Source organism: Oryctolagus cuniculus, chromosome 17 (genome assembly GCF_051225735.1).
Source record: "Oryctolagus cuniculus isolate XC-2025 breed Fujian yellow rabbit chromosome 17, ASM5122573v1, whole genome shotgun sequence".
NCBI lineage: Eukaryota > Metazoa > Chordata > Mammalia > Lagomorpha > Leporidae > Oryctolagus > Oryctolagus cuniculus.
Window position 1 is genome coordinate 46,768,579 of NC_142883.1, and position 22,951 is coordinate 46,791,529.

The following is a 22,951-nucleotide window of genomic DNA, read 5'->3' on the forward strand; positions in this document are numbered from 1 at the left end:
CCCGTGCTCCTGCCGCCCTGTGAGATGCATGCTGTTCCTCCCTCCTGTCCACGCGGCCATTGGGGAATGGGCCCAGGGCTCACAGCAGGGTGCCCGCACAGCAATGCCAAGGCCTGCTCTATCCCTGAAAAGGTGACGTCATTCCTTCACACACTCCCACCCCTCACTACACAACGCAGGAAGTGTCTCCTCCGTGGGAAAAGGGATTAGGAAGCACTCGGTGGTTCTTGAACCTGGGGACCTGGTCTCAGCTGCTGCTCTGAATTCTGGTCGGGGGCTCTCAGGATCCAGGCCCTTTCTGCACCTGCTGTGGAGCCCGTCCCATGCGAGACGCCCTCCGAGAAGAGCTTCCCGGTGCTGTGCCGTGGTCCAGCCCCGCTCTTCCTGTTGCTCTGTCCAGAGTCCCTGGGGGAGACAGGCAGGAGGAAGGCTGGCGGTGTGTGCCGAGTGTTTCCTCTCCTGCCCGGCACGGTGCTGGGCATTTCCAGCTTTGTCAGCCGCCTTCTTGGACAGGCGTGGTTAGCTCGTCTCACCAGGCTCAAAGAAGCCACCCAGCGAGTGCGTGTGGAAGCTGCTGTCGACTCTCCCTCGTTCCCCAGGAAGAACAGGAGGGAAAGGCCTGGGTGCCTCCTGGGCTGAGCCGGGCAGGGGCCCCCGGCACCCAGGGGCTGCGTGCCCCACACCTGAGCCTTTCTCACCCCGGCAGTCGTGTTAGGGGCAAGGGTGGGCATCTGGGCCTCCCAGGGGTCTGCTCACCCTGAATCCCCTCGGGAAGGGATGTACAGATGTCTGTACCTGCTTGGGCCCTGGTACGTGCAGTCTGACCCCTGCAGCTCTGAGAGTCCCAGGGAGCTGTGGGGGTCAAGAGGGGCTCCTGGGAGGCCTGGGGTCTCAGAGCGGAGCCACAGCCTGGAAGAGGGCAGAGAAGCTGGTGGCTACTTCTAAGCCCCTGTCCTGAGGGACAGAGACAGGCCTGAGGGGGAGGAGTCAGGTAGGAGGAGTCGGGGGTGGGTGGGATCCCTGCAGGTATTTGGCGGCTGAGCTGTCCATCTCTGTGGCTGTAGGCCTGGGCCAAGGAGAAGGTGCAGGTGAGGACAGGAGTGAGGGGAAGCACCTGTCAGCGGCAGACCCCCTGGAGATGCCACAGCACCGTGCGATCTTGGGCTTCCCAGCTCTGGTGGTTCTAAGAGAGGGTTGGGTACAGGTCAGAGTAGATGCGGTGACTGCCAGGAGGTGGTCACAAATGGAGGTGGGGGACAGCGATGGCAGCAGACAGGAGAGCGCGGGGTCTGCCCTTAAAGCAGCTGTGAGTGCGTGGAGTGCACACCCAGTTCTCCAACCCCAGGAGGCCAGTGACTGTCCAGTGGCCGGGGGCATGGGGCCAGAACCCCCATGCACGTTCTGCTCTGAGCTCTGTGGCCCCGTGTCCCCTGGGGGGAAGGAAGAACAGGACACGGAGCACAAGGGGGCCTGCGGGGCTGCACAGCACACGGGGGCTGCCTGCGCCTGTGCACTGAGCAGATGCCTCCCCCATGCAGGTGTGGAAGAGGTCGGGGGCCTGGTTCTACAAAGGGCTCCCCAAGTACATCCTGCCCCTGAAGACCCCCGGCCGCGCTGATGACCCCCACTTCCGACCCCTGCGCGTGGAGCCAGCACAGCCCGAGCCCAGAAGCACTGAGAGCGGCCGCGTCTACACCTGGGCCAGAGGAAGAGGTAAGACTGTGCACCCTCTCTCCCGGGCCAGGCAGCAGGGCGGGGATGCGAGGCCACACCCACCTGCCCCTTGCCTCTGTTCCTGGTGCATGGGCAACGCGGGAGTGTGCCCAGGGCGGCTTCACACGCCAGCGCCCTGAGCAGCGCACGGTGGCCGTGGCGCCAGGGTGGAGCGTGGAGCGTTTTTCACATGGTGTCTAGGGAAGGGAGGACTCCAGCTTCCCGGGTCCTACGGAGTCAGCGACTGTGCCCAGTGCCCCGGGTGGCTGCAGTGGCGCTCGGGGAGGGCTGTCCCAGCCTGGCCGCTCCAGGCTGCATGTTCCCACGCATGGTTTTGTGGTCAAAGTTGCCGGCCTCACGGCAGGCCCAGGAAGCGGTCCAGGCTAGTGTGAAACCGCCGCCGCCCTTCTTTATGTCGCCGGCTGTTCCTCTCACTGCGAAAGAAAGCAACGTATGTTCAGCATAAAAGTTGTCAGGCTGTAGAACAGTGCATTTGAGGAGGTGGAAATCCCCTCCCAGAGGGTCTCGTGTCCGGCCAGGCATCCCCCCCACAAGCCCCCAGTCTGCCTCTGGCTCCACCAGTGCACCACGGTGTAGTGACCACGGGGCTGGCACGCAGAGACAAGGCAGGTAGGGGCGGCTGCAGCGGGCAGGAGGGAGGGGGCTGCCCCAGAGGGGCGCCGTGGCCAGCCAGTCCTGGGTGGGAGCTGGCGGGAACTTGTTGGGGAGGTCACCACCGTCCTCCCTTGGAGCTGGGACTTTCTCCTGCCCGAGCCCTGCCGGGTGCTCTGTGTCCCTCAGACTGCGGGAAGAGGTGGCCGCCCACCGGCCGTGTTAGTGCTCTGCCTCCAGCAGGCAAGGCGGGCCTGCGGTCTGTGAGCAGGTGCAGCCTAGCCCAGCCCCAGGCCCGTGCTGCAACGTGAGCGCCACATCAGCACACGTGTGTACACATGTACTGCTCTCCTGGGCGGGCATACATGTGCAGGCACACACGAGCCTCTGCCGCCCCCGTGGCCACACAGACACGGTGGCCCTTGAATGCATGGCCCCAAGACTGCATCCCAGCACCCTAGGTCTCCACTTGCTGCCCGGGCTCGCTCTGAGGCTGGCTGCATGGAGGCCCTGTCCTGCGACCTGGGCCTGCGACCTGGGCCTCGCTCCAAGGCTGGTGTGGGGAGGGTGGTGGGAGTGGGCAGGACCGACCATGGGGGAGCCCAGGGCTGCGGGGTAGAAGAGGCAGGCAGAGCGGACAAGCTGCGGCCCAGGCATGGATCAGCAAGGAGGGCCCTCCCTGGGCCGCTGTACTGGCCATGCCCTCTTTTTAAAAATCCTCCAATTAATTAACGAATGCGTCTGAGAGACAGAGAGGGTGTAGGACAGAGACAGACAGGTCTTCCATCTGCCAGTTCATTCTCCAAAAGCCAAGCCAGGTACTCACCCCAGGTCTCCTACATGGGTGGCAGGGACTCCGTCGCCTCTCCGGGTGCACATTAGCAGGGGCTGGGGTCAGAAGTGTACTGGGGTGTGGGGCACCCTCACAGTGCTGTAGCCAGCCCAAACAGAGCTGGGATGGGATCAGTGACCTGCACTGGAGGCCAGGCTGGGCCACCACGCTGGCGGCTCCACACGGGCAGGGCGGGGCCGAGACCTCAGGATGCAGCCGGGGTGACGTGGAATCGATGCTCGCTAGAAGATGAATGAGCGAAGGGAGCAGCCAGCCACCCTCTGCAGGAAGCTGAACAGCCTGTGGGGCTCCCGCAGGGCCGGGGGTACTTGGAGGCGGTCAAAACCACCCTGCCCCCCCCCCCAATGCCCCACCCTGGCCTCACCACACCAGAGCTCATGAGGACATCAGCGGTTCCTGCTCAAGGCTGCTGTCTGCAACTCTCTCCCCTCAGCCATTCCTCCTCGTCCCTCTCCATGCCCTCGGACAGGTGCACCTGCTGCTCGCACCTCTCCCAGCAGCCTGTTCTGTCTGTGCCCCTTCGGGGAGGAATCAGTGCTCACAGGCCGTGAGCGTCTTGTCCAGAGCAGTCGAGTGAGGGAAGTGGCTCCTTTTCCTGCTCCTCTGAACTCTCGTTGCTAATTAATTGCGCAAGGATGCGTGACCTGTGTTAGCACAGTAAGCGAAAGCTAAATGAAGAGTAAAACCCTCTCCTGTTCGCCACCCTTTTCTGTCTTGCTGCAGACCTACACTGGCTCTGGGACTCGGGGGCTCTGTGGAGGTTTTTTGTTCTGCTTTTGCAGAGCAACAAAATTAAGGCCCCATCCCTGGGTCGGCGTGTTGCCTTCTTCCCAGAGAAGCCTGGCACAGCAGGGTCCCTGGGGCCTCCCTCTTGATGGCTGGGTGACAGCCCGTGGCTTGCATTTAGTCACTCAACTACTGGGGGAAACGCAGGTTGTTCCTAACTTTTTTTTTAATATTTATGATTTATTTATTTATTTGAAAGATGGAGTTACAGAGAAGCAGAGGCAGAGAGAGAGAGAGATCTTCCATCCAATGGTTCACTCCCCAATTGGCCACAACGGCTGGAGCTACGCCGATCCAAAGCCAGGAGCCAGGAGCCAGGAGCTTCCTCCGGGTCTCCCATGCGGGTGCAGGGGCCCAAGGACTTGGGCCACCTTCTACTGCTTTCCCAGGCCACAGCAGAGAGCTGGATTGGAAGTAGAGCAGCCGGGTCTCAAACTGGCACCCATATGGATGCCGGCACTGCAGGCAGGGGCTTTACCCGCTACGCCACAATGCCAGCCCCTGTTCCTAACTGTTTGCCCCCACAAAAAATTCTGAAATGTCCTCTGAGGTGCAGCCTGATGTGCTGGTGCTCTCATTTCCGTGGGCAGGCTTCCAGAAGGGTGATTGTATGTACGTGTGTGTTTTAAGATTAACTTATGGCCAGCGCCACAGCTCACTAGGCTAATCCTCCGCCTTGCAGCGCTGGCACACCGGGTTCTAGTCCCGGTCGGGACGCCAGATTCTGTCCCGGTTGCCCCTCTTCCAGGCCAGCTCTCTGCTGTGGCCAGGGAGTGCAGTGGAGGATGGCCCAAGTGCTTGGGCCCTGCACCCCATGGGAGACCAGGAGAAGCACCTGGCTCCTGCCATCGGATCAGCGCAGTGCGCCGGCCGCAGGGCGCCGGCCACAACAGCCATTGGAGGGTGAACCAACGGCAAAAGGAAGACCTTTCTCTCTGTCTCTCTCTCTCTCACTGTCCACTCTGCCTGTTAAAAAAAAAAAAAATATTAACTTATTTGTGAGGCAGAGTAACAGCGAGAGGAGAGACAGAGGGAGATCTTCCATCTGCTGATTCATTGCCCAAATGGCTGCAGCAGCCAAGGGTGGGCCAGGCCAGAGCCAGGAGCCAGGAGCTTCTTCTGAGTCTCCCACATGGGTTCAGGGGCCAAAGCACTTGGGCCGTTCTCCTCTGCCTTCCCCGGCCATAGTAGGGAACTGGATCGGAAGTGGTGCAGCCAAAACCTGAAACCAGCATTCTGATACAGCATGCCAGCATTGCAAGTGGTGGCTTAGCACTGGCCCCTGTGTTCGGAATCTCAGGAGACATCGCCAAGCAGTGTTCCTAACAGGCCCCTTCCCTCCCCGCAGCAAGACTGCCCCTTGACCCTTGACCCTTGACCCGCTGTCTGTGAGCGTCAGTTCTGGTCCTGAGTGCTGTACCTGGAGAGACCTGGTGTGTGTAAGCTGGCGCCTCTGAATGTCTCCTCCCGTGGTTACTGTTCACTGACCGTCCACATTCCGCCTTACCCTGGCCTGGTCACACCCGCTGCCCCTTGTCACCGAGCTGCCCCATCCTGGCCTGCAGCCACTCCTTCCAGGGCGGGGACGTTACACGGGCTGGAGGTTTTTCTCCGTACTCCCACCTTCTGCTGGTGTGACCGTGGCCCTGGGTACCGCACCTCTCGACACTCAAACACGGGTTCTTCTTGGCGTGAACTCGAGTTTGTCTTTCTTTTGCCTATGAGATTCCTATCCTGCTTCCACATGTCTTCCTCAGTCCAAAATCCAAGGGAAGACATTCTGCTGGATAAAAAGCCTAACTGCAGTGAGAGAAAGGGGAATCACAAATGATAAAAGTCACCAAAGGAGGAGCGATCCCAGCAGCAGTGCTGCTGAGCGCGGGAGCCCCGGCTCAGACACAGGTCAGGGCCGCCGTGGCCACCCAGCCCGCAGCGGTTTCTAGTCTGCCGGTGTGATCAGGCGAGACAGGAAAACCGTGTTAACACTGGGAGAGAGGAGAGAAGGAAAGAAGGCCTCCGTTTGTGGGTGATAGGACTGAATACCAAGAAAACAGAGCGGATTATGCTAAAAACAGTCTGCCAGGATGAATGAGAAAGTAGAGGAATTGGCAAAACACAAGATAGATCCTTTTAAAAATATCAAGCTGGGGCCGGCGTTGTGGCATAGCAGGTAAAGTCCACCACTCTCAACACCAGCATCCCATATGGGCGCCGGTTTCGAGTCCCAGCTGCTCCACTTCCAATCCAGCTCTCTGCTATAGCCTGGGAAAGCAGTGGAGGATGGCCCAAGTCCTTGGGCCCTGCCACCCACATGGGAGACCCGGAAGAAGCTCCTGGCTCCTGGCTTCAGATCAGCCCAGCTCTGGCTGTTGCAGCCATCTAAGGAGTGAACCAGTGGATGGGAGACCTCTCTCTCTCTCTCTCTCTCTTCTTTCTTCTTTCTTCTTTCTTCTTTCTTCTTCTTTCTCTATCTGCCTCTGCCACTCTGTAACTCTTTCAAATAATAACTAAAATCTTAAATTGCTTTTTAATTTTTAAAAATAAATAAATGAAAATATCAGGCTTGTCTCTGCCCTGGCCAATTACAAGTGGAAATAGGAAAGTCCTTTTATAATCCCCCCAGCAAGCCATCAGAGCTGCAGGAGCAGTGTGAAGAGGAGAGCGTGTGGCCGTCCCCGTGGGCTTGGGCTGCAGCAGCAGGACCTGCCGCCCTCGCAGCCCTAGACGCCGCAGGCCAGGGTGGAGTCGCTGGCAGGTGCCCTGTGGCGGGGCCTCCAGGTGCAGAAGCTGCCCTGCGGCTCAGGGTGGCAGCAGGAGGAGAGCACCAGCCCGGCTTACCCTGCGTCGCTTCCCGGGCAGCCCCACGCCCAGTGCAGCTGCGCTGGGCAGTGGAGTGTTCTTCTGCCCGTAGCACTTACAGAGGGCAAAAGTGAGGCCCGCACGGAGGGCCAGGTCAAAGTGCTGGTCCTTCTAAATGAGTATGTGTACCACAGAGTCTTCAACAAGTTCATGGAAAATGCAATTCAAAGGTGTGTCGTTTGGTGCAAAAAAATTGACATCCATGCATATTTTTTCATAATATGCATTCTGTAAGCTTTTTGATATGTGTGGGTTTCAAAATGTTTTACACCAAAATAAACACTTTTTTTTTTTGAGAGGCAGAAGGACAGACCAAGGCAGCTGCCATCTGCTGGTTCATTCCCCAGAAGCCCTCATTGGCCGGGGCTGGAACAGGTTCCAGCCAGAAGCCAGGAACTCAGCCAGGGCCCCCATGTGGGTGGCGGGAGCACAAGTCCTTGGGCCACCACCTGCTGCTTCCCAGGGTGTGCATTAGCAGGGAGCTGGAGTCAGGAGTGGAGCTGGGACTTGAACCCAGCCTCCAGCATGGGACGACAGTGTCCCAACCAGCAGCTTAACCACTAAATTAATGCCCACCCCAAACCTATCTTAAGAAAAAAAAAAAAAAAAGATTTCCATATATGAAAGGCAGAGTTACAGAGAGAGAGAGGGGAGTGACAAAGAGAGCTTCCATCCACTGGTTCACCACCAGATGGCCGCAATGGCTGAGACTGGGCCAGGCGAAGCCAGGAGCCAGAAGCTCCTTCCAGGTCTCCCACGGGGGTGCAGGGGCCCAAGGACTCAGGCCATCCTGCACTCCCAGGCACATTAACAGCTGGACGGGAAGTGGAGAAACCGAGACTTGAACCCGTGCCCATATAGGTTGTCAGCATCGCAGGCAGTGGCTTAACCCATTGAACCACAACACTGACCGCTAAACTTATCTTTTGAGGCCATTTCCACAAACTTTTTGAAGCAGAGTTGTTTGAAAGAAGCAAATGAGATGCTTTTCTAAGTTTTGTGAGGACACAGATGTTCAGAGCAACGCCGCGCACAACAGCTAGGCAGAGAGGAAGCCACCAGAAAGTCCAGCTGCTGCGTGGATACACAGAACACGGTCCAGTCACACAGGGGATACACGGAACATGGCCCAGTCACACGGGGGGTACACGGAACACGGCCCAGTCACACTGTGGGATACACGGAACACGGCCTAGTCACTGTGGGATACACGGAACACGGCCCAGTCACCCTGCGGGATACACGGAACACGGCCCAGTCACACGGGGGATACACGGAACACGGCACCGTCACACAACGGAATATTACACAGCCATGAAAAGAGTGAGGGACTGGCGCACATCAGTCCTTGGGCGACCTTGACCTCCCAGTGGGTGAGAGAAGCCAGACAAAAGGCCCCTGCGTCAATGCCATTTAGATACAGCGTGCGGACAGGAAGTCTGTGAGGTGGGCGGCTGCGGGGTTCAGGGAGAGTGGGGGCGGGGGGTGACTGCTGGCAGGCTCGGTTTCCTTTGGAGGTGACGGACCCGCCTGAGCCAGTGGAGATGGCCACACAGCTGCACAACGGCATTAAGAGCCGCCGGAGCTGAAGGGTGCGTTTTATGGGATGTGAGTTGTATCTCAAGTTAAAAATGCATGAGGAAGTTAGAGAATAGCTTATTTATTGTGGAATTAATCAATAGTAGATGGAGTGGCGCAGTCAGACAGCTCTGGGATGCGTAGGACAAGCAGTTCTCCGTGTCATGGGCGGACAGCAGGTGGATGCAGTCGCTGGAGTTAGCTTCGCAGCCCCTTCCGAGTGGATCCAGAAACGCGTTACGGGGAAGGGTCCAGACGGCAGATTTCGGGGGAAGAGCAGAGGCGTCTGTTTCCTCCGTGCGACCTCAGGGAGAGCAGGTGGCGGCTCTGGTGCCCCTGGGCAGCGGGTTCATCCCCTGAGCCCACTGCTGTCTTGCCCCTCTGGCCCCTGGGTGTTGGTTGTAGCCAGGAGTTTGCCTGCACACTCGTTGGGCCCCAGGAAGGCTTTGCACACGGGCCTCGTCCCCAGGGCCGGGGGGCACGGGAGGACAGCGTGGCCTGAGTTCCTGCTGGTGACTGGCCCTGGGGTCAGACCTGGCGGCCCCTGGGGAGTGCAGTGTGTGCTCTGTGCTCCTTCTCCCTGGCACATCGTTGCCCCGAGTTCATTCAGTAACATTCAGCCTCTGCCTTCCGCATGGCCTCTCTGCTGCCCTGGGAAGTAGCCGGTGTGGCTGCTGGGGCCGGTGCTGAGGCTCTGTGTCACAGCCCCTTAGCGGTAGGGCCGGTGCTGGGGCTCTGTGTCACAGCCCCTTAGAGGTAGGGCCCACCTTCTCTGCAGGTTTCTTCCCTCGGGCTGGATTCCCTGCCTGGGTCTGAGCACAGAGATCTCTGGGAGGGAGTGGCTGCCTTGTCAGCTGGCGTATTTGGAAATGAGGGCTTACATTTGCTTCTTCCTAGTCTCACAGACTAGGAGCTTAGAGTAAGGAAACCACAGCTTTTGTTCAGCATCTCAGTGGCATCAGGACAGAGGTGATAGCAATTCTTGCTCTTTACCTTCACAGTCATAAGATGGCTGCTGCAGCTCCTGCCATCACTGCCAAGAAAAGAAAGCCAAAAGGGGGGGGTGGGGGGGCAGCTGGAAAACCAAGCCTTTGGCTTCTGCAGGCTTGCTGATAGCAGCAGGCCAGTGCTGGCTGACCCTTCCCATAGCGTCCTTCATCCCAGCCGCCGAGCCAACTCACAGGAGAGGTGCAGGGTGGCCTTCTCTGATGGAAGTTGTCCTGTGCAGAGGTTATTCTCGGGTAGGGCTCTCCGCCTCCCATGCCAAGCCACTGGGCAGGGTGTGGCTCGTTATCTCCTGCAGCCTCCAGTGCTGTGTTAGCTGGAGCGGCGTGGCCCTGGGTGTGCTCTGAGCTATGTGTGTGTCTTCCTTTCCCACCTGAGCCCCGTGTCTGGAGTCCGTGCAGCGTTCAGAGAGCTCTCTCTAATGTGTGTGCTTTGCTCAGACGGGAGCCAGCGAGCCAAGCTCCTGGGAGCCTGGCCCTGGCTTTGCCTCGCTTGCCCCTAGCTGGGAGCCCGGGGCAGCCCGCAGGGCAGGGCCTATGGTGGAGAAGCCTCCCTTGCTGCCCTGCGGCGTGGCTGGCTTTGGGGTCCCCTGACCTTGGCCTCCACCCTGACCCTGAAGAACACTGCTCGCAGTGGACAGGTGCCTGTTTCTGCCTCCTGTCCATCCCCAGGGGCCCCCGGCAGGGACACAGACACCTGCAGCTGGGAGGCGAATGCCCGTGTCCTGGGTCCGACCCGACCCATGTGGCCAGAGCGACAGCAGGTCCCCTTCAAGGTCTCAGAGGTTTCAGATGTGTTCCGGGTGGGTCATTCTGGGAAGAACGGAAGCTCCCTCCCGCTAGCCTGGCTCACGAGATTTTCCAACTCCCTTCCGAGTCCTGAACTGTGCTCCTGGCTGTGGCCAGCGGAGCAGCCTCTGGGGTTCTGTTTGCGTTGAGCAGGGGCCGGTTCAGCTTGGGCTGCAGGTGTCACCCCCTGGGCCACCTTTGCGGTCTGACCCCCGGGAAACTGCCCGCCCCCACGTCCCACAGTCCCGCGCTGGCCTCCGCCGAGCGCTCTGACTCACCGTCATTATCTTATTTGGTGCTTAAAACAGCCCACGGGGCAGCTGCGGGCAGCAGCGGGGTGGATTCATGATGATGGATGAGGAGGGCGACTCCTGCCCGGGGTCACACAACTTCCGGCTGAGCCAGGAGGGCCTGGGCCCCAGACTTCCGAGTCCTGGAAGAAAGCCTGTGTCCAGACCCCACCCCACCACGGCGTCTCCCCCTTCCTTGTGGGGTTGGTGGCCAGGACGGAGACCAACAAGGCCGGCTGGGGAAAGGGGTCACACGGAGCCGAGGGGCGGCCGCAGCAGCATCTGCCAGTGCAGTTCTGTCCCTGCCTGTGCTGACTCAGCAGCTTGTACCCCAGCACCTGCTCCCACCCCCTCCCCGCTCAGGACCCGGCACCCACACTCAGGAGGGGAAGTGAGCGGCCAGCACGTGTCGGCGTGGCACCCAGAGTTAGGCGTAACCATAACCAGCGGCAAGGCCGCTTCGGGCTGCTTTCCACAGAGCTGGGCTGGGCGTGGCAGGGGGACATGTGTCTCTCAACTGACAGCCGTCCAGACAGAACCGAAGGTTTAATCATGGCAGGTAATGAGCTTCCTGTCACTGGCAGCACCCAAGCAGATCCTGCGGGTCAGAAACCAGGAGGGGCTCACTGTGGGCCGTGCTGTGCATCCACAGCCATGTCCCCGTGCTGGGACCTAGGACCGGGAAAGCCAAGTGGCCGCGCCGGCTCTGAGCCACAGACCTCCGTCTCATCAGCGTTTCAAGGCGGCCATTTCTCCGTCAGATGCATACGCTGTTTCCTGGCTTCTCCACGCAGCGAGTTATTTATACCAGAAGAGCATTCATTGTTAATGAGCCGCGCTTGGGTGTGGACTGTGCACTGCCCTAGCTGCCCGAAGCCCGTGGTCGGTCGCCAGGCTACCCCTCCCACCAGTGCTTCCCGGCGGTGCCTCCCGGGCTGCGGCTGTGACGGGCAGACATTTTCCCATAGAATGGGCCACAAGCTGGTCTCACGGCGATTGACTGTGGCTCCTGGCTTACATCCAGTGTCAGCTTTCTGCGTTCTGGAGAATTCTCATTCTTTTTAAATGCAGAAGGCCTGCCGGCTCAGCCCCCTCAAAAAAACACTGGCCAGGGAGGCAGCAGCCCTCCCCTCACCCAGGGGGTCTGTTCTGTTTTGCCACAGTCCCCGCCCCTCCCTGTTGTCTCTGGAGCATGTCTGGCGTCCCCATGAAAGGAGTGGATGGAAGGGGAGACTAGCGGGGACACCTGTGGTGTGCAACCCGGTCATGCTTCTCCATGGGGATGAGGGAGTCTCCTGTCTGCCCACGTGGCCCCGTGCCTCCATGCCTCATCACGGAGGCCCAGAGCTGCCACCCTCGCCACGCTCCTGTTTTAATGGGGAGACTTGGGGTGCTGAAAGCCTAGGCGTACAGAGTCCTCCTCCAGGGCTGAGTGGCTGGGACGTAGGATCGCGTCCCTTCCAGCCTTACGTATCTTGTTGTTGTTTAGGATTTATTTCTTTATTTGGAAAAGTTACAGAGAAGAGACATCTTCCACCTGCTGGTTCACTTCCCGAATGGCCACAGTGGCAGGCTGGGCCAAGCAGAAGCCAGGAGCTTCTTCCTGGTCTCCCATGTGGGAGGCAGGGGTTCAAGCATTCGGGCCTTGTTCTGCCTTCCCAGGAAGGTGGATTGGAAGTGGAGCTGCCGGGACTTGAACGGTTGCACACCTGGGATGTGACGTCACAGCTGGCGGCCTGGCCTGCTGTACCACCATGCCGGCCCAGCTCCGAGGGAGAGAAGCTGGACTGAGGACGGTCAGGCCCGCGAGGGACCAGCTCTCAGGTCATCGCTGAGGCGCTCTCTCCGGGGGAGACCAGCCCCGTTGCCCTGTGTGCCTCACACACGCACACATTTGTCCCAGGCGTGCCTGCCGAGGACGTCCCAGAAGCCCTGTGCGGCCCCGCCACCTGCAGAGCGCATGGGGAGCGCCGCCCACTAAGTGCTTGTGAGCTGACCGAGTCTTCCTTGAAAGCCCTGGCCCAGGATTAATCACCACCTTCCCGCCTCCGTTCATTTTGCTCACTGCACAGATTCTCTCATCCTGGCGAGATGGGACTGCATCTCGTCTGAAGCTAATAGAAGTCGCCAAATCCACGGAGAGACCCGCGCAGGAGGCGGGCAAGGGGCCTGCTCCGCTCAGAGGGATGGGGGCCGTCACTGCACATGCACCCTGCCAGCCACTGACTCGGCACTCGATGCAGCAGGTGTGTGTCTGGGTCGGGAGAATGAACGAGAGGCCAGTGCTGCGGCATAGTGGGCGAAGCCGCTGCCTTTGATCCCGCCCTCTCACACGTGGGCACCAGTTCAAGTCCCGGCTGCTCCACTTCTGATCCAACTCCCTGCTAATGTGCCTGGGGAGGCAATAGAAGCAGTCCAAGTGCTTGAGCCCCTGCCACCCACATGGGAGACCTGGATGGAGTCCCGGGCTCCTGGCTTCAGCCTACCAGCCTCAGCCATTGCAGCCATTTGGGGAATGAACCAGCAGATGGAAGACACCCCTCTCTCTCTCTCTCTCTCTCTCTCTCTATATATATATATATATATATATATATACACACACACATATGTATATATATATAAAATCTGTCCCTCCCTCTCTGTGTAACTCTGCCTTTCAAATAAATAAATAAGTCTTTAAAGAAAAAAAGAAAAAAGAAAAGAAAGTGAGCAGACCCCAGTGTGATGGTCAGGTGGTCCTGGCTGTGGCTCCCACCAGAGGCAGGGTCACGGGGTGGGTGCTGCAGGGTTCCCACGTCGCCCGTGGGCCCTGACAGGTGCTCGGCAGTGAACCTCTGCCGTCCTGCTGGGCTCAAGCGAGGGAGGCCCTGGTTCCGTTTGCCTCTTGGCCTGCGTGGGTAACAGGGGCAGACTTTGGCCTCGGTGCCAGGTGGCAGAGGAGAGCAGCAGCTGCCGTGGGTGGCGTGGCTGCCTGGCGCAGGCGGTACTGGGCACTGTGCATCCACCTCACCGTGACTGTTGACCCATTGCTCAGAAGGCACAGAGAGGGAATAACTTGCTCCGTGACCTTGGTGCTCAGGAAGCTGCCCTTCCCGTACGCTTCGGGGCGCCCAGCTGGGTCCTGTGGGACAGTCCTCAAGGGGCAGCCTGTGCACGGGGGTTTGTTTGGGCCTTTGGCACCCTCAGTCAGTCCAGCACCAGCACGTTGGTGGGCGTGAACGGAGGGGCCTCTCTGGGCTGCTGCTGCTGCCCCAAGCGCATGCTCAGTAGCCCCGTGGCGGAAGTCAGGGGCCCAGAGCCCACAGCAGCCTCAGCCGATTCCAGCCACGCGGTGAGGTCTTGGGGCTCTGTGTTCCCGGAGCTGAAGTGGGAACCATGGGGTCCAGCCCCCTGCCCCGACAGGCGCTGGCCTCAGGGCAGCTGGGCGCTGCAGGGAGCTCCCACCAGGCCGGGCCTCCCTCCTGCCAGGGCAGGACTGCAGATTTCAGTGCTGGCAACCACGGCTCTATCGATTGAGGTCTGTGCTCGTCGTCCGCTGCCTCCTGTCTGTCTGAACCCCAAGGAAGGGGTTGTTAGAACGGACAGCGGATGATGCAGCCTGGCCTGAGCTGCCCCGGCGGATGCCTCGGGGAGGGGGAGGGCTCCCCAGATGCCACCATCTCCTGGCCCTTCCTGGTGGTCCTGTGACTGTCCCCATCTCCCCAGTGAGGAAGTGAGGCTGCGTGGTCAGGCAGCCCACCCACATCTCCGGACTCCAGGTTCTGAGTGGGAGGGTGGCCTGGAGCCCTTCTCTGCCTCCTGCAGGCAAATCGCTGGGTGGACAAGTCCAGGCCTCCAGGCCACACTGCTCCTGCCCCCGCCCTGGAGGGAGATTCTGAGCCAAATGGAGCCTGAGTGTCCCTGCCATGGGGGAGGGATGGGGGGGCTGGGTGTGAGCAGTGTGCTCCCCACAGGGCTGGGGGGCTGGGGGGCTGGGTGTGAGCAGTGTGCTCCCCACAGGGCTGGGGGGCTGGGGGGCTGGGTGTGAGCAGTGTGCTCCCCACGGGGCTGGGCGGGGCTGGGTGTGAGCAGTGTGCTCCCCACGGGGCTGGGGGGATGGGTGTGAACAGTGTGCTCCCCACAGGGCTGGGGGGGGCTGGGGGGATGGGTGTGAGCAGTGTACTGCCCCAGGGCCCACATCCTGTGTCCATGGCACCAGCCTCCGCCCTGCCCCTGCCCAAGGTCCCTTTCCTAGGCTGAGGCCATCAGCAGCCTTGTCTGTGCTCCAGGGCAGGCCCAGAGGGCCCAGAGGGGCACAGCCATGGCAGGAGGGGCCCCGGGGGCCACCCCCTTGCTGACCACCCTCGGGTAGTTCTGCCTCCAGTCTGGGGTAACTGGCATTGAGGGCTTAGGAAAGGAGGCGGGAGGTAACGAACACAGTCCCTGGCACAGCGCTCCCCCGTGCGGCTGGAGAAGCCAAGGCAGGAACCAGTGGCTCTGAAGGGGACAGGAGGGGGCCTAGGCAGGCGCAGGATTCCCGTGGGCTCCTGGGACGTGAGTCCTGTCCTGGTTCTGGGAAGCATCGCTGGCTCACACAGCTCCTACTTCCCTGCTGGGGGTTAGTGCTTGCCTCCGTCGTACAGGTGAGAAGGGAGAGGGTGGTGCTTGCCCAGCAGCGTCCACGCCAGAGCCCGAGCCTTGCCTTGGTTGGGGCCAGCCAGCAGGGGGTTGTCCCCGGGAGCGTGCCGGCCGGAGCGTGGGCATCCTGGGGGAGCAGAGCCACGGGCGCCCCGCACACCAGGGGAGGTGGCCGCGCCATGATCCTGGCGGTGGGTAGGCCTGGGTCCAAATCCTTGCTGAGTGGCTGCAGGAGGCAGCCGGGCTCTCACCTTCCTGGGAAGTGCAGCCTGGGCCTGCACACATCTTCAGAAGAGGCAGGCCCTCCTGCTGCCGGGCCTGGCCTGGGCGCTAGACGTGGTGACCCCCGGGCCCAGCCCTGCTCACACACTCACCCCTTGTGCTGGACACTCGTGTGTGTCACCTCCCCGAAGGCTCAGAGTCCCCCCTTCGGAGAGGAGCCCACTGCGCACAGAGAGGGGGAGAAGCTGGCCCAGAGGCACACAGCTGGGAAGTGGCCGCACAGGCCCCCCCACTGTGTGTCTGACCCAGAGCAGCGCCTCTTCACACGGCCCCCAGCACCAGCCCAGAGCCGGCCGTCTCCCCGGGGACAGCTCTGCTGCTGTGCGGCCTGGTGGCCTGGGAGGGGGAGTTGGCAGTAGCTGTGCGTCCCCCTGGGCCTTAGCATCTTCCCTTTACAGTTAAAAAAAAAAAAAATGTTGTTTTTAGTGTGCAAAATGTTCCACCATCTGCTTTGGCTTGGCAGAATGTTTGCTGAAAATATCTCTCTTCCTCCCTGGCTCCCATCATTTCTGGGGGCTCTGAGAGCCTCTGAGCAGAGCAGCCCCTCCCCCCTGCCCCAGGCAGGACATGGCGGGGGTGGGGAGGCTGGCCCAGAGGGGCATTTCCCCACCTCTCCACCAGGGAGAGGCCTCTGTGTCGCCACCGCGGGGCTGAGCCAGTGTTGAATCCCAGGATTCACCTAACATGGCAGCTGGCTCAGCCTGGAGAGACGCCTGAGGTCACGGAGAGGGGTGGTTGCCAGGGGCTGGATGATGGCACAGCAGGGTGAGCGCCATTTGGGACGCCAGCATCCCTCATGGGTGCCGGTTCAAGTCCCAGCTGCTCTGTTTACCATCCGGCTCCCTGCTAGTGCGCCTGGGAGAGCAGTGGAAGATGGCCAAGTGCTTGGGCCCCTGCACCCACGTGGGAAACCCAGATGGAGTTTCTGGCTCCTGGCTTTGGCCTGGCCCCAACCAGGCAGTTGTGGCTATTTAGGGAGTGAACCAGCGGACAGATTGTGTGTGTGTGTGTGTGTGTGTGTGCGTGTCTGTGTGTCAAATGAAGAAATAGGTTTTTTAAAAAGAGGAGTGTGGAACCTGGCGTTGTGATACAGTATCATCTCATACGAGCACTGGTTGGAGTTCCTGCTGCTCCACTTCCAATCCAGCGCCCTACTAATGCTTCTGGGAAAGCAAGATTAGATGACCCAAGTGTTTGGGCCCCTGTACCTGCATGGGGGACCCAGATGGAGCTGCAGGCTCCTGGCTTTGGTGTGGTGTAGCCATAAGCCATTGAGGCCACTTGGGAAGTGAACCAGCAGATGGAAGATCTCTGTCTCTTCCTCTGTCTCTAAGTCTGCCTTTCAAGTAAATAAATAAAAATTTCAAACAAACAAACCAAAAAAAAAGAGGTGGTGACCAAGCAGACAGGGAAGTGGCTCCCCAGCTCCCAGCACGGTGTCCCACCCACCCCCAGACTGTCCCAGGCAAGCCGTCACCACAGGCCAGCAGCTGTCCTCTGAAGCAGTCAGGAAAGACAGAAAAATGGAAACCCCCCCCCTTCATGTACCAAAACTCTGAGTTTCCATGGTGACAGTCAGACTGCAAATCCATCCGAGAGTGAGAGCTGGGCAGGGGAGACGCTGGTCTATCCCCAGAGAAGTGGGCGTGGCTGGCACTGGGCTGCCCACCCAGGACGTGAGTGCCTGGCAGAGTGGGGCAGCCCTGCAGAGACCCCAGTGGCGCTGTACCCCCACCCCCTGCAAAGGCCCTGGGAGCTCCGGCCACCATGGAGGGGGAGCAGGGGAGCCCCCTCAGCCCACCTCACGGCCACCCCGTGAAGCCTCCTCCAGAGGCCCTGGGGATGGTCCCCGGGGGTTTCCCAACTTCAACCTGAAAAATCAGGCGTGGGCAGGGTACAGGAGCTCATCGCCGAGCCATCCCACGCTCAGCCTTTGGGGAATTAAAGGAGAAGGGGAAAAAAAAAAAAAGCCAGCAGCCTACAGATTCCCAGACTGTTTTGTGGAGGAGGGAGGAGCAAGGGCCAGAAGATTGATGGGCCTAAAAGCTCTGTTACCAGACCAGAAGAGTGCCGGTGGCAGCTGCTGAGATGGCGACGGCAGCCACATGGCGAATTCCCCAGGGTTTGGGCTCTGTGCGACGTTCTCAGGGCGCAAAGGAGCGGCAGCCGAGCAAGCCGCGGCCGTGGGTGAGGGTGACAGTACCCCTGGGCCAGGCACTGGCTGTTGTGCGACTTCCTGGGACTCGCGTCTCGGGGGGATTTGTTAGAGGGGATCAGGAGAGGCGTCCGGGTCAGAGCCACAGAGTGGAGGCCCCGGCCTAAAACGGCAGAGGTGCTGGAGGCCGGCCTCCCCCAGTGCCAGGTGGGCCCTCCTCTGTGACACCCTGGAGCTCAGCTACCACCCAAGGCTGCGTCCCCTGGCTGTGGCCCTCAGCACTCTGCCTGCCCTGGGGGAGGTTGCCTGTTTCCTTCACCCCTCGTGCAGCCAGGGGTCCGGGCAGGATGGCACCCTGTCCCCACCTCCGGGGGGCTGTTGGGGACAGAGTATCTCAGGCCAGTGCTGTTCTCCCAGCGTAGTGTGGCCCAGCCCAACTCTGTGACCACATCATACAGGTGCGGTGGTGACACACCAGGATGCAGGGTTGAGAATTAGGGCGAGTAAGCTCGCCCCCAGAACCTGGGACCTGGGGCAGCCTGGCCCGGCCGCTCCTGCCAAGCCCTCTGGCCTGCACCCACCAGCGCCAGAGGATCTGGGCATCAACACCTTGGAGCCCCTGAAAGATGGGGCTCACATATGCCAGCCCCAAGGAGATGGGACACCCCAAGTCAGGAACACGCAGCCCTGCTGGAGACACAGGGAAGCCAGTGTGGAGTTCCATCCCGCCACGGCCCCTGCGGCCTCCCGGCTGCTCTGCTCACCCTCCCTTGCTCCAGGGGCCATCAGTGCCAGCACCCCCTCCCCCATGGGAGGCACACGCCAGCTGCTGGCCCGAGGGCCTCGAGGCGTCCCCGCCCCCCCAGTCCACCTCCTCCCCTTTTGTCTGGGGACCCACAGGTTGCTGCTTAGTCAGCCAGCGAGTGAGTCAAACTACGCAAATGCTCACAGCACTGACTGCACGAGGGCCGGCCTCGGTGGGTTCATGGTCAGAGCAGCCCCGTCAGGACCCGCAGGGCAGCTTCGAGAGACGACAAGGTTTTACTTGCATTTTTCAAGTGCTGTGAAGGGGGCGCCTAGCCACAACCTCCCTTCCTCCCCATCCCCTCTCGAGCCCACGGCACAAAAGCCCCAAACGCCAAAGCAGAGCTCCCCGTGGCAAGCAGGGGGCAAAGCAGCGGCAGAGACAGGTGCAGTCACGGAACCAGCTGAGGCCAGAGCTGTGGTGTGCTCACCACTCCCGCCCCACCCGGTGGCCAGGTCTCCAGGAAGGGGACCCCGGGGGCCTTCTGCCCCGGTGCCCCAGCGAGCTCCATGGCCTGGTGGGGCCCCAGACGTGGAGGCAGACAGCAGGCCCAGACGTTGGTGTGCAGTTGCAGCTGGATGAACGGAGTGTTCCACCACTGGGCCCTGGGCACTGGGGAAGGCTTCCCTGGGCGGTGGTGCGCAGGTGAGAGAGTAAGGGGCATGGAGCACGGCTGGAGAAGGAGACAGAGGCAGGGCCTGGCCGTGGCCCTGCAGGCAGTGGGGGGCAGCTGGGGTTGTGCTTCCACTGTGGCGTCCCTGGCAGGGAAACGCCTGTAAGCAGGGCCCCGGGGGACGTCAGCACAGGCGACCAGATTGGAGGAGTTGAGGCCTTGAACCAAGCCAGGCCGGTGACAGCAGTGACAGTAGCCAGGAGGCAGCTGATCCAAAACCATGTAGGCGGTAAAATCAGCAGAACCCAAGAACAAAAGAGGGGCACGAGCTATGTGGTCATCGTCAGACCTACGGGGAGCACCTACTGTGTGCCGGCCGCCGGCCCCAGGAACAAAGGGTAAGGATGTCAGAGCCCCAGCCATCAGCCAGCCCCACCCTTCTGGTTGCTTGGTGACCTGTGGCCGCCCCTCCTCCCAGCTAACAGACAGCAGTGCCGGAAGCACAAGGACTGCCCAGAAGGCCGTGGACCTGGGTGAAGCTGCCCCTCTCCCCTCCCTGGCCCCACACGGGTTTCCCTAACCGGCTGAGCCTGAATGCAGGCTCCGATTCTCTTGGGCTCCAGACAGGGCAGATCAGACAAAACCTATTAGCCACCCCGGTAGAGATTGATTTGTTTTCCTGTTTCATCTCCCGCCAGATGGGCACCTACGGCTCAGGGTCGCTGGGGGGATCGAGTGAGAGGATCTCGCTAAAAAGCCAGCACGTTGCTGGGTGCAAAGAGCTCAGTCAGTCCTAAAAAACCCCCAACCCAGCATCCCCTGCGGAAAACACCCGCCAGCCAGGGCTGTCTCCCTTGATCCCTCCGTTCCCGGACAGTTGGCCTTGTTATTATCATCCTGTCACTTAACCAGATGTTACATAAATTGATGAAAAGAGCCAGAGTCGTTTCATTAAAACCAAGGCTTCGGGAAGTCTTGAGGACAGATTTGCTTAGCGAAGTCTGTCAGATTCGCCATGAGCAGGCGGCACAGCGGGGAGAAACGGGGGAGGACCAGGAACACCGACGGGGGTCTGCAGCCAGCTGCCAAGCTCCCGGTCCCGCTGCGAGAGGCGGAAGCAGCACCACGCACGAGGCTGTGTGGGCCCCGGAGCTTGGCGAGGGCGCTGGGTTTCTGGGTTGATAGCTGTGATAGAATGTAGGATGAGAGGAGCCATGCTGACTCCCACTGTGGGCTGCCCAGCCAGAAAGTTCAAGCTGGGGCAGTGACATCCAGCAAGGGCCTCGTGCCGGGTCACCACACGGCGGGGGTGTCACACGGCAGGAGCGTGTGCCCGAGAGACCAGAACACCCAGGGAGACCTCGCCACCTAGCAGCTCGCTCTCGCGGTAGCAGCTCGCTTCCTCAGCACCTAACCCCGTCTCGGGAAAGGCCGTGGGTCCCCTCGGGAGGGCAGTGCCCACCCCCACCAGCTGATCAGCTCCTGACGCCGCCTCGGGGAGAAGTAAGCTCCAACCTGAGTTTGGGCAGAGACAAACCCATCCAAGCCTTAGCCCCAGATGAACCAGGACAAGGACCCAGGCCCGCCGGCTCCGTGTGGCATCCGAGGGGTTACGAGCACAGCAGAGCCAGCCTAGTGGGGTTAGCATCCCGGCCCCTCCACTTCCAGGTGCCTCAGTTTCCTCCCCTGTGAAATGGGGCTGACGCTGTTTCCTGCACAGAGCCACACGTGCGAAGCACCTGGCGTGCTCACTGGGTCAGCCCTGCTTGTCCTTCCCAGAACTGCTCAGCGTTGCCCGGGGCAGGCCTCAGAGGCCCCTGCCTGCACAGCAAGTGACAGTCGACTTCTCCCTCGGCGGGAGGGCCTGGTCCTGCCACAAGGAAGACACACGGAGAGGCCAGCCAAGGGCTGAGCCCTCCCTGCTGGCGCAGGTGTCCTGAGCCCGAGTCCCGGCCTCCTCAGCTCAGGAGCACCCGGGATATGGTACCTGAGCCCCAGACAGAAGGGCTGGCCGAGGTCCCAGGCCGCTCTGTCATGGCTCTGTCCACGGTGCCTGCTGGCAGTGGCTGGGGAGCTTCCTGTGCCCATGTCTGTCTGTTCCAGTGGCTTCCAGTGACAGTGACAGCGATTCCGACGTCAGCTCCTCCAGCCAGGAGGACAGACTCCCACCCACTGGGGCCAAGGACCTGAAAGGCGACAAACCCTGGGGGCAATCAGGTGAGTGGGGGAACTAAGAAAGCCCCAGATAGGGCTCAGCCTTGCTGTCTCTGGGTCGGGGCTTCCCCAGCCAGTGTCCAAGGAGCAGCTCGAGCTCAGGGGAGAGGAGTGGGCCTGGGCCTGGGACGAGCAGCAGCAGAGCGGGGTGGGAAGGGGCCCTCACATGTGCAGGGGAGGGGAGGAGGCCCTGCAGGCCCCCGCGCCCTCTGCCTGCACAGTTGGGATCCCCCCAGGCTCACCCATGAGCGTCTCCCTGCTGAGACGTCGCCCCTGGAGAGCTGAGAGTCAGGCAGGGGTCACTCCTGGGCTGGACATTTCGGGGAGGCTGGTTTCAGCACATAAGAAGACAGAGCTTTATAATAACTGCCCCAATCCAGAATTAAAGACCTTGGGGTACCGTCCTGGGGACCAAGACCGGGCAAGCTGTCAGAGCTGATGGGGGAGGAATTCTACGGAGAGTGGAAACTTGGGCTGGATCAGAGATGGCAAGTGCCTGGCACATGCACTTCCACTCCCTACTCCTATGCCCACAGCAGGCATCACTAGTTGATCATAACACTCTTCCCCCGGAGCCTGGACATGGGCTCGGAATCCTCCGCAGGCGGTTTTGCAGGTGCTCTGTCAGCAGGCAGAGGGGTACAGGAGGTGAGACCCGTCCTGGACCACGCGGCCTCCTAGGCCTCTTCACGCAGATCACTCTGCTCTAGAAGAGTGCAGAGGAAACCCGCCAGCCCTGGGGTCCAGGCAGCATCACCCTCCCCTTCCTCTACCGCGACAGCTCTTGCCCTGCCCCTCACACCGACCCAGCTGTGGCCCATTAGGGCCCAAAGACTGGAGAAGATTTGGTGATGCCTCGAATGCAAGGACTGGTAGCCAGGCTCCCACGGGATTCAGCAGGCCAAGGGGACACTGTCCCCCCGCTTCCCTGGGATCCCCGCCGCTGAGCCGCTGGAGCTCGGAGCTGCCCAGTCTCAGCTGCTCATGCCCTCGCGTGGTCTGTTACAGGGGCTGGCCTGGACTCCCCCAGGACGGGGCTCGCCCGCCCGCCCAGCCACCTCTCAGGGAGCCAGAGCAGCCTGGCCAGCGAGACAGGGGTGAGCGCTGCAGACCCTCAGGAGGGCACCACGGCCCGGGCCGCCCCAAAGGGCGCTGGTGAGTACCGAGCTGCCCCTCGCAGGCCTCCCCCTCCCTTCCCAGAGTGCCAGGTGACGTCACCAGCCTCCCCGTGTACCGAGTGCCCTGCCAGGCCTGTGCTTGCCCACAGTAACCCACGAGGGGGCTGAAATGAGAATGGTGACCATGCACACCCCCTCAGCAGTGGCAGCAGTGGTCCCTGCCGTCCGTGCTCTGCACACCCTGTCAGGGCCTCTGAGCACCGGGGCTGGGAACTGCAGCACCCACCATGCACCTGAGGGACCCAGATCCACCCACCCAGAGACTGCAGAGCCCCTGGAATGGGGGGGGGGGGTGGCGTGAGCCCCACCTGCCCAGCATCCCCAAGGTCAGCTTCCTTCCGTTCTGTTGGCAGAGCAGCCGGAAGGCTTCTTGTCCCCATTGTGGGAACCAGGCCACCCAGAGGAGAAGGGCGAGAGTCCGAGGCTCCCGTGCCCACTGCCCCTATCCCGCAGCCTGGGATCGTCAGCTAGGGAGGGGCGCACCTGAAGCTCCTCTCACCCAAGCTGGAGAAAACCGTGCAGGAACACGATGGGCCCCAGCTGCACCAGGCGCTGTCCCGGCAAACAGCCTGCCTGCCCTGCCGTCACGTGCCCCTCGTTCCC

At 61.1% G+C, this 22,951-nt stretch overlaps 1 protein-coding gene across 3 annotated transcripts in view; it reads left to right on the forward strand.

The window, feature by feature from the left end:
* RPH3AL (rabphilin 3A like (without C2 domains)) overlaps window positions 1-22,951 on the forward strand; it is a 129,687-nt gene that overhangs the window by 105,205 nt on the left and 1,531 nt on the right. For 2 of the 3 annotated variants that reach the window (XM_002719053.6, XM_089317586.1), the window contains exons 6-8: window positions 1,539-1,713; window positions 21,060-21,173; window positions 22,179-22,325. In XM_002719053.6, coding sequence (XP_002719099.1) covers window positions 1,539-1,713; window positions 21,060-21,173; window positions 22,179-22,325 — 436 coding nt within the window. Of the gene's footprint in view, window positions 1-1,538; window positions 1,714-12,556; window positions 13,017-21,059; window positions 21,174-22,178; window positions 22,326-22,951 lie in introns of those variants that run through there. The other variant, XM_070061180.2, reaches the window with a different exon arrangement.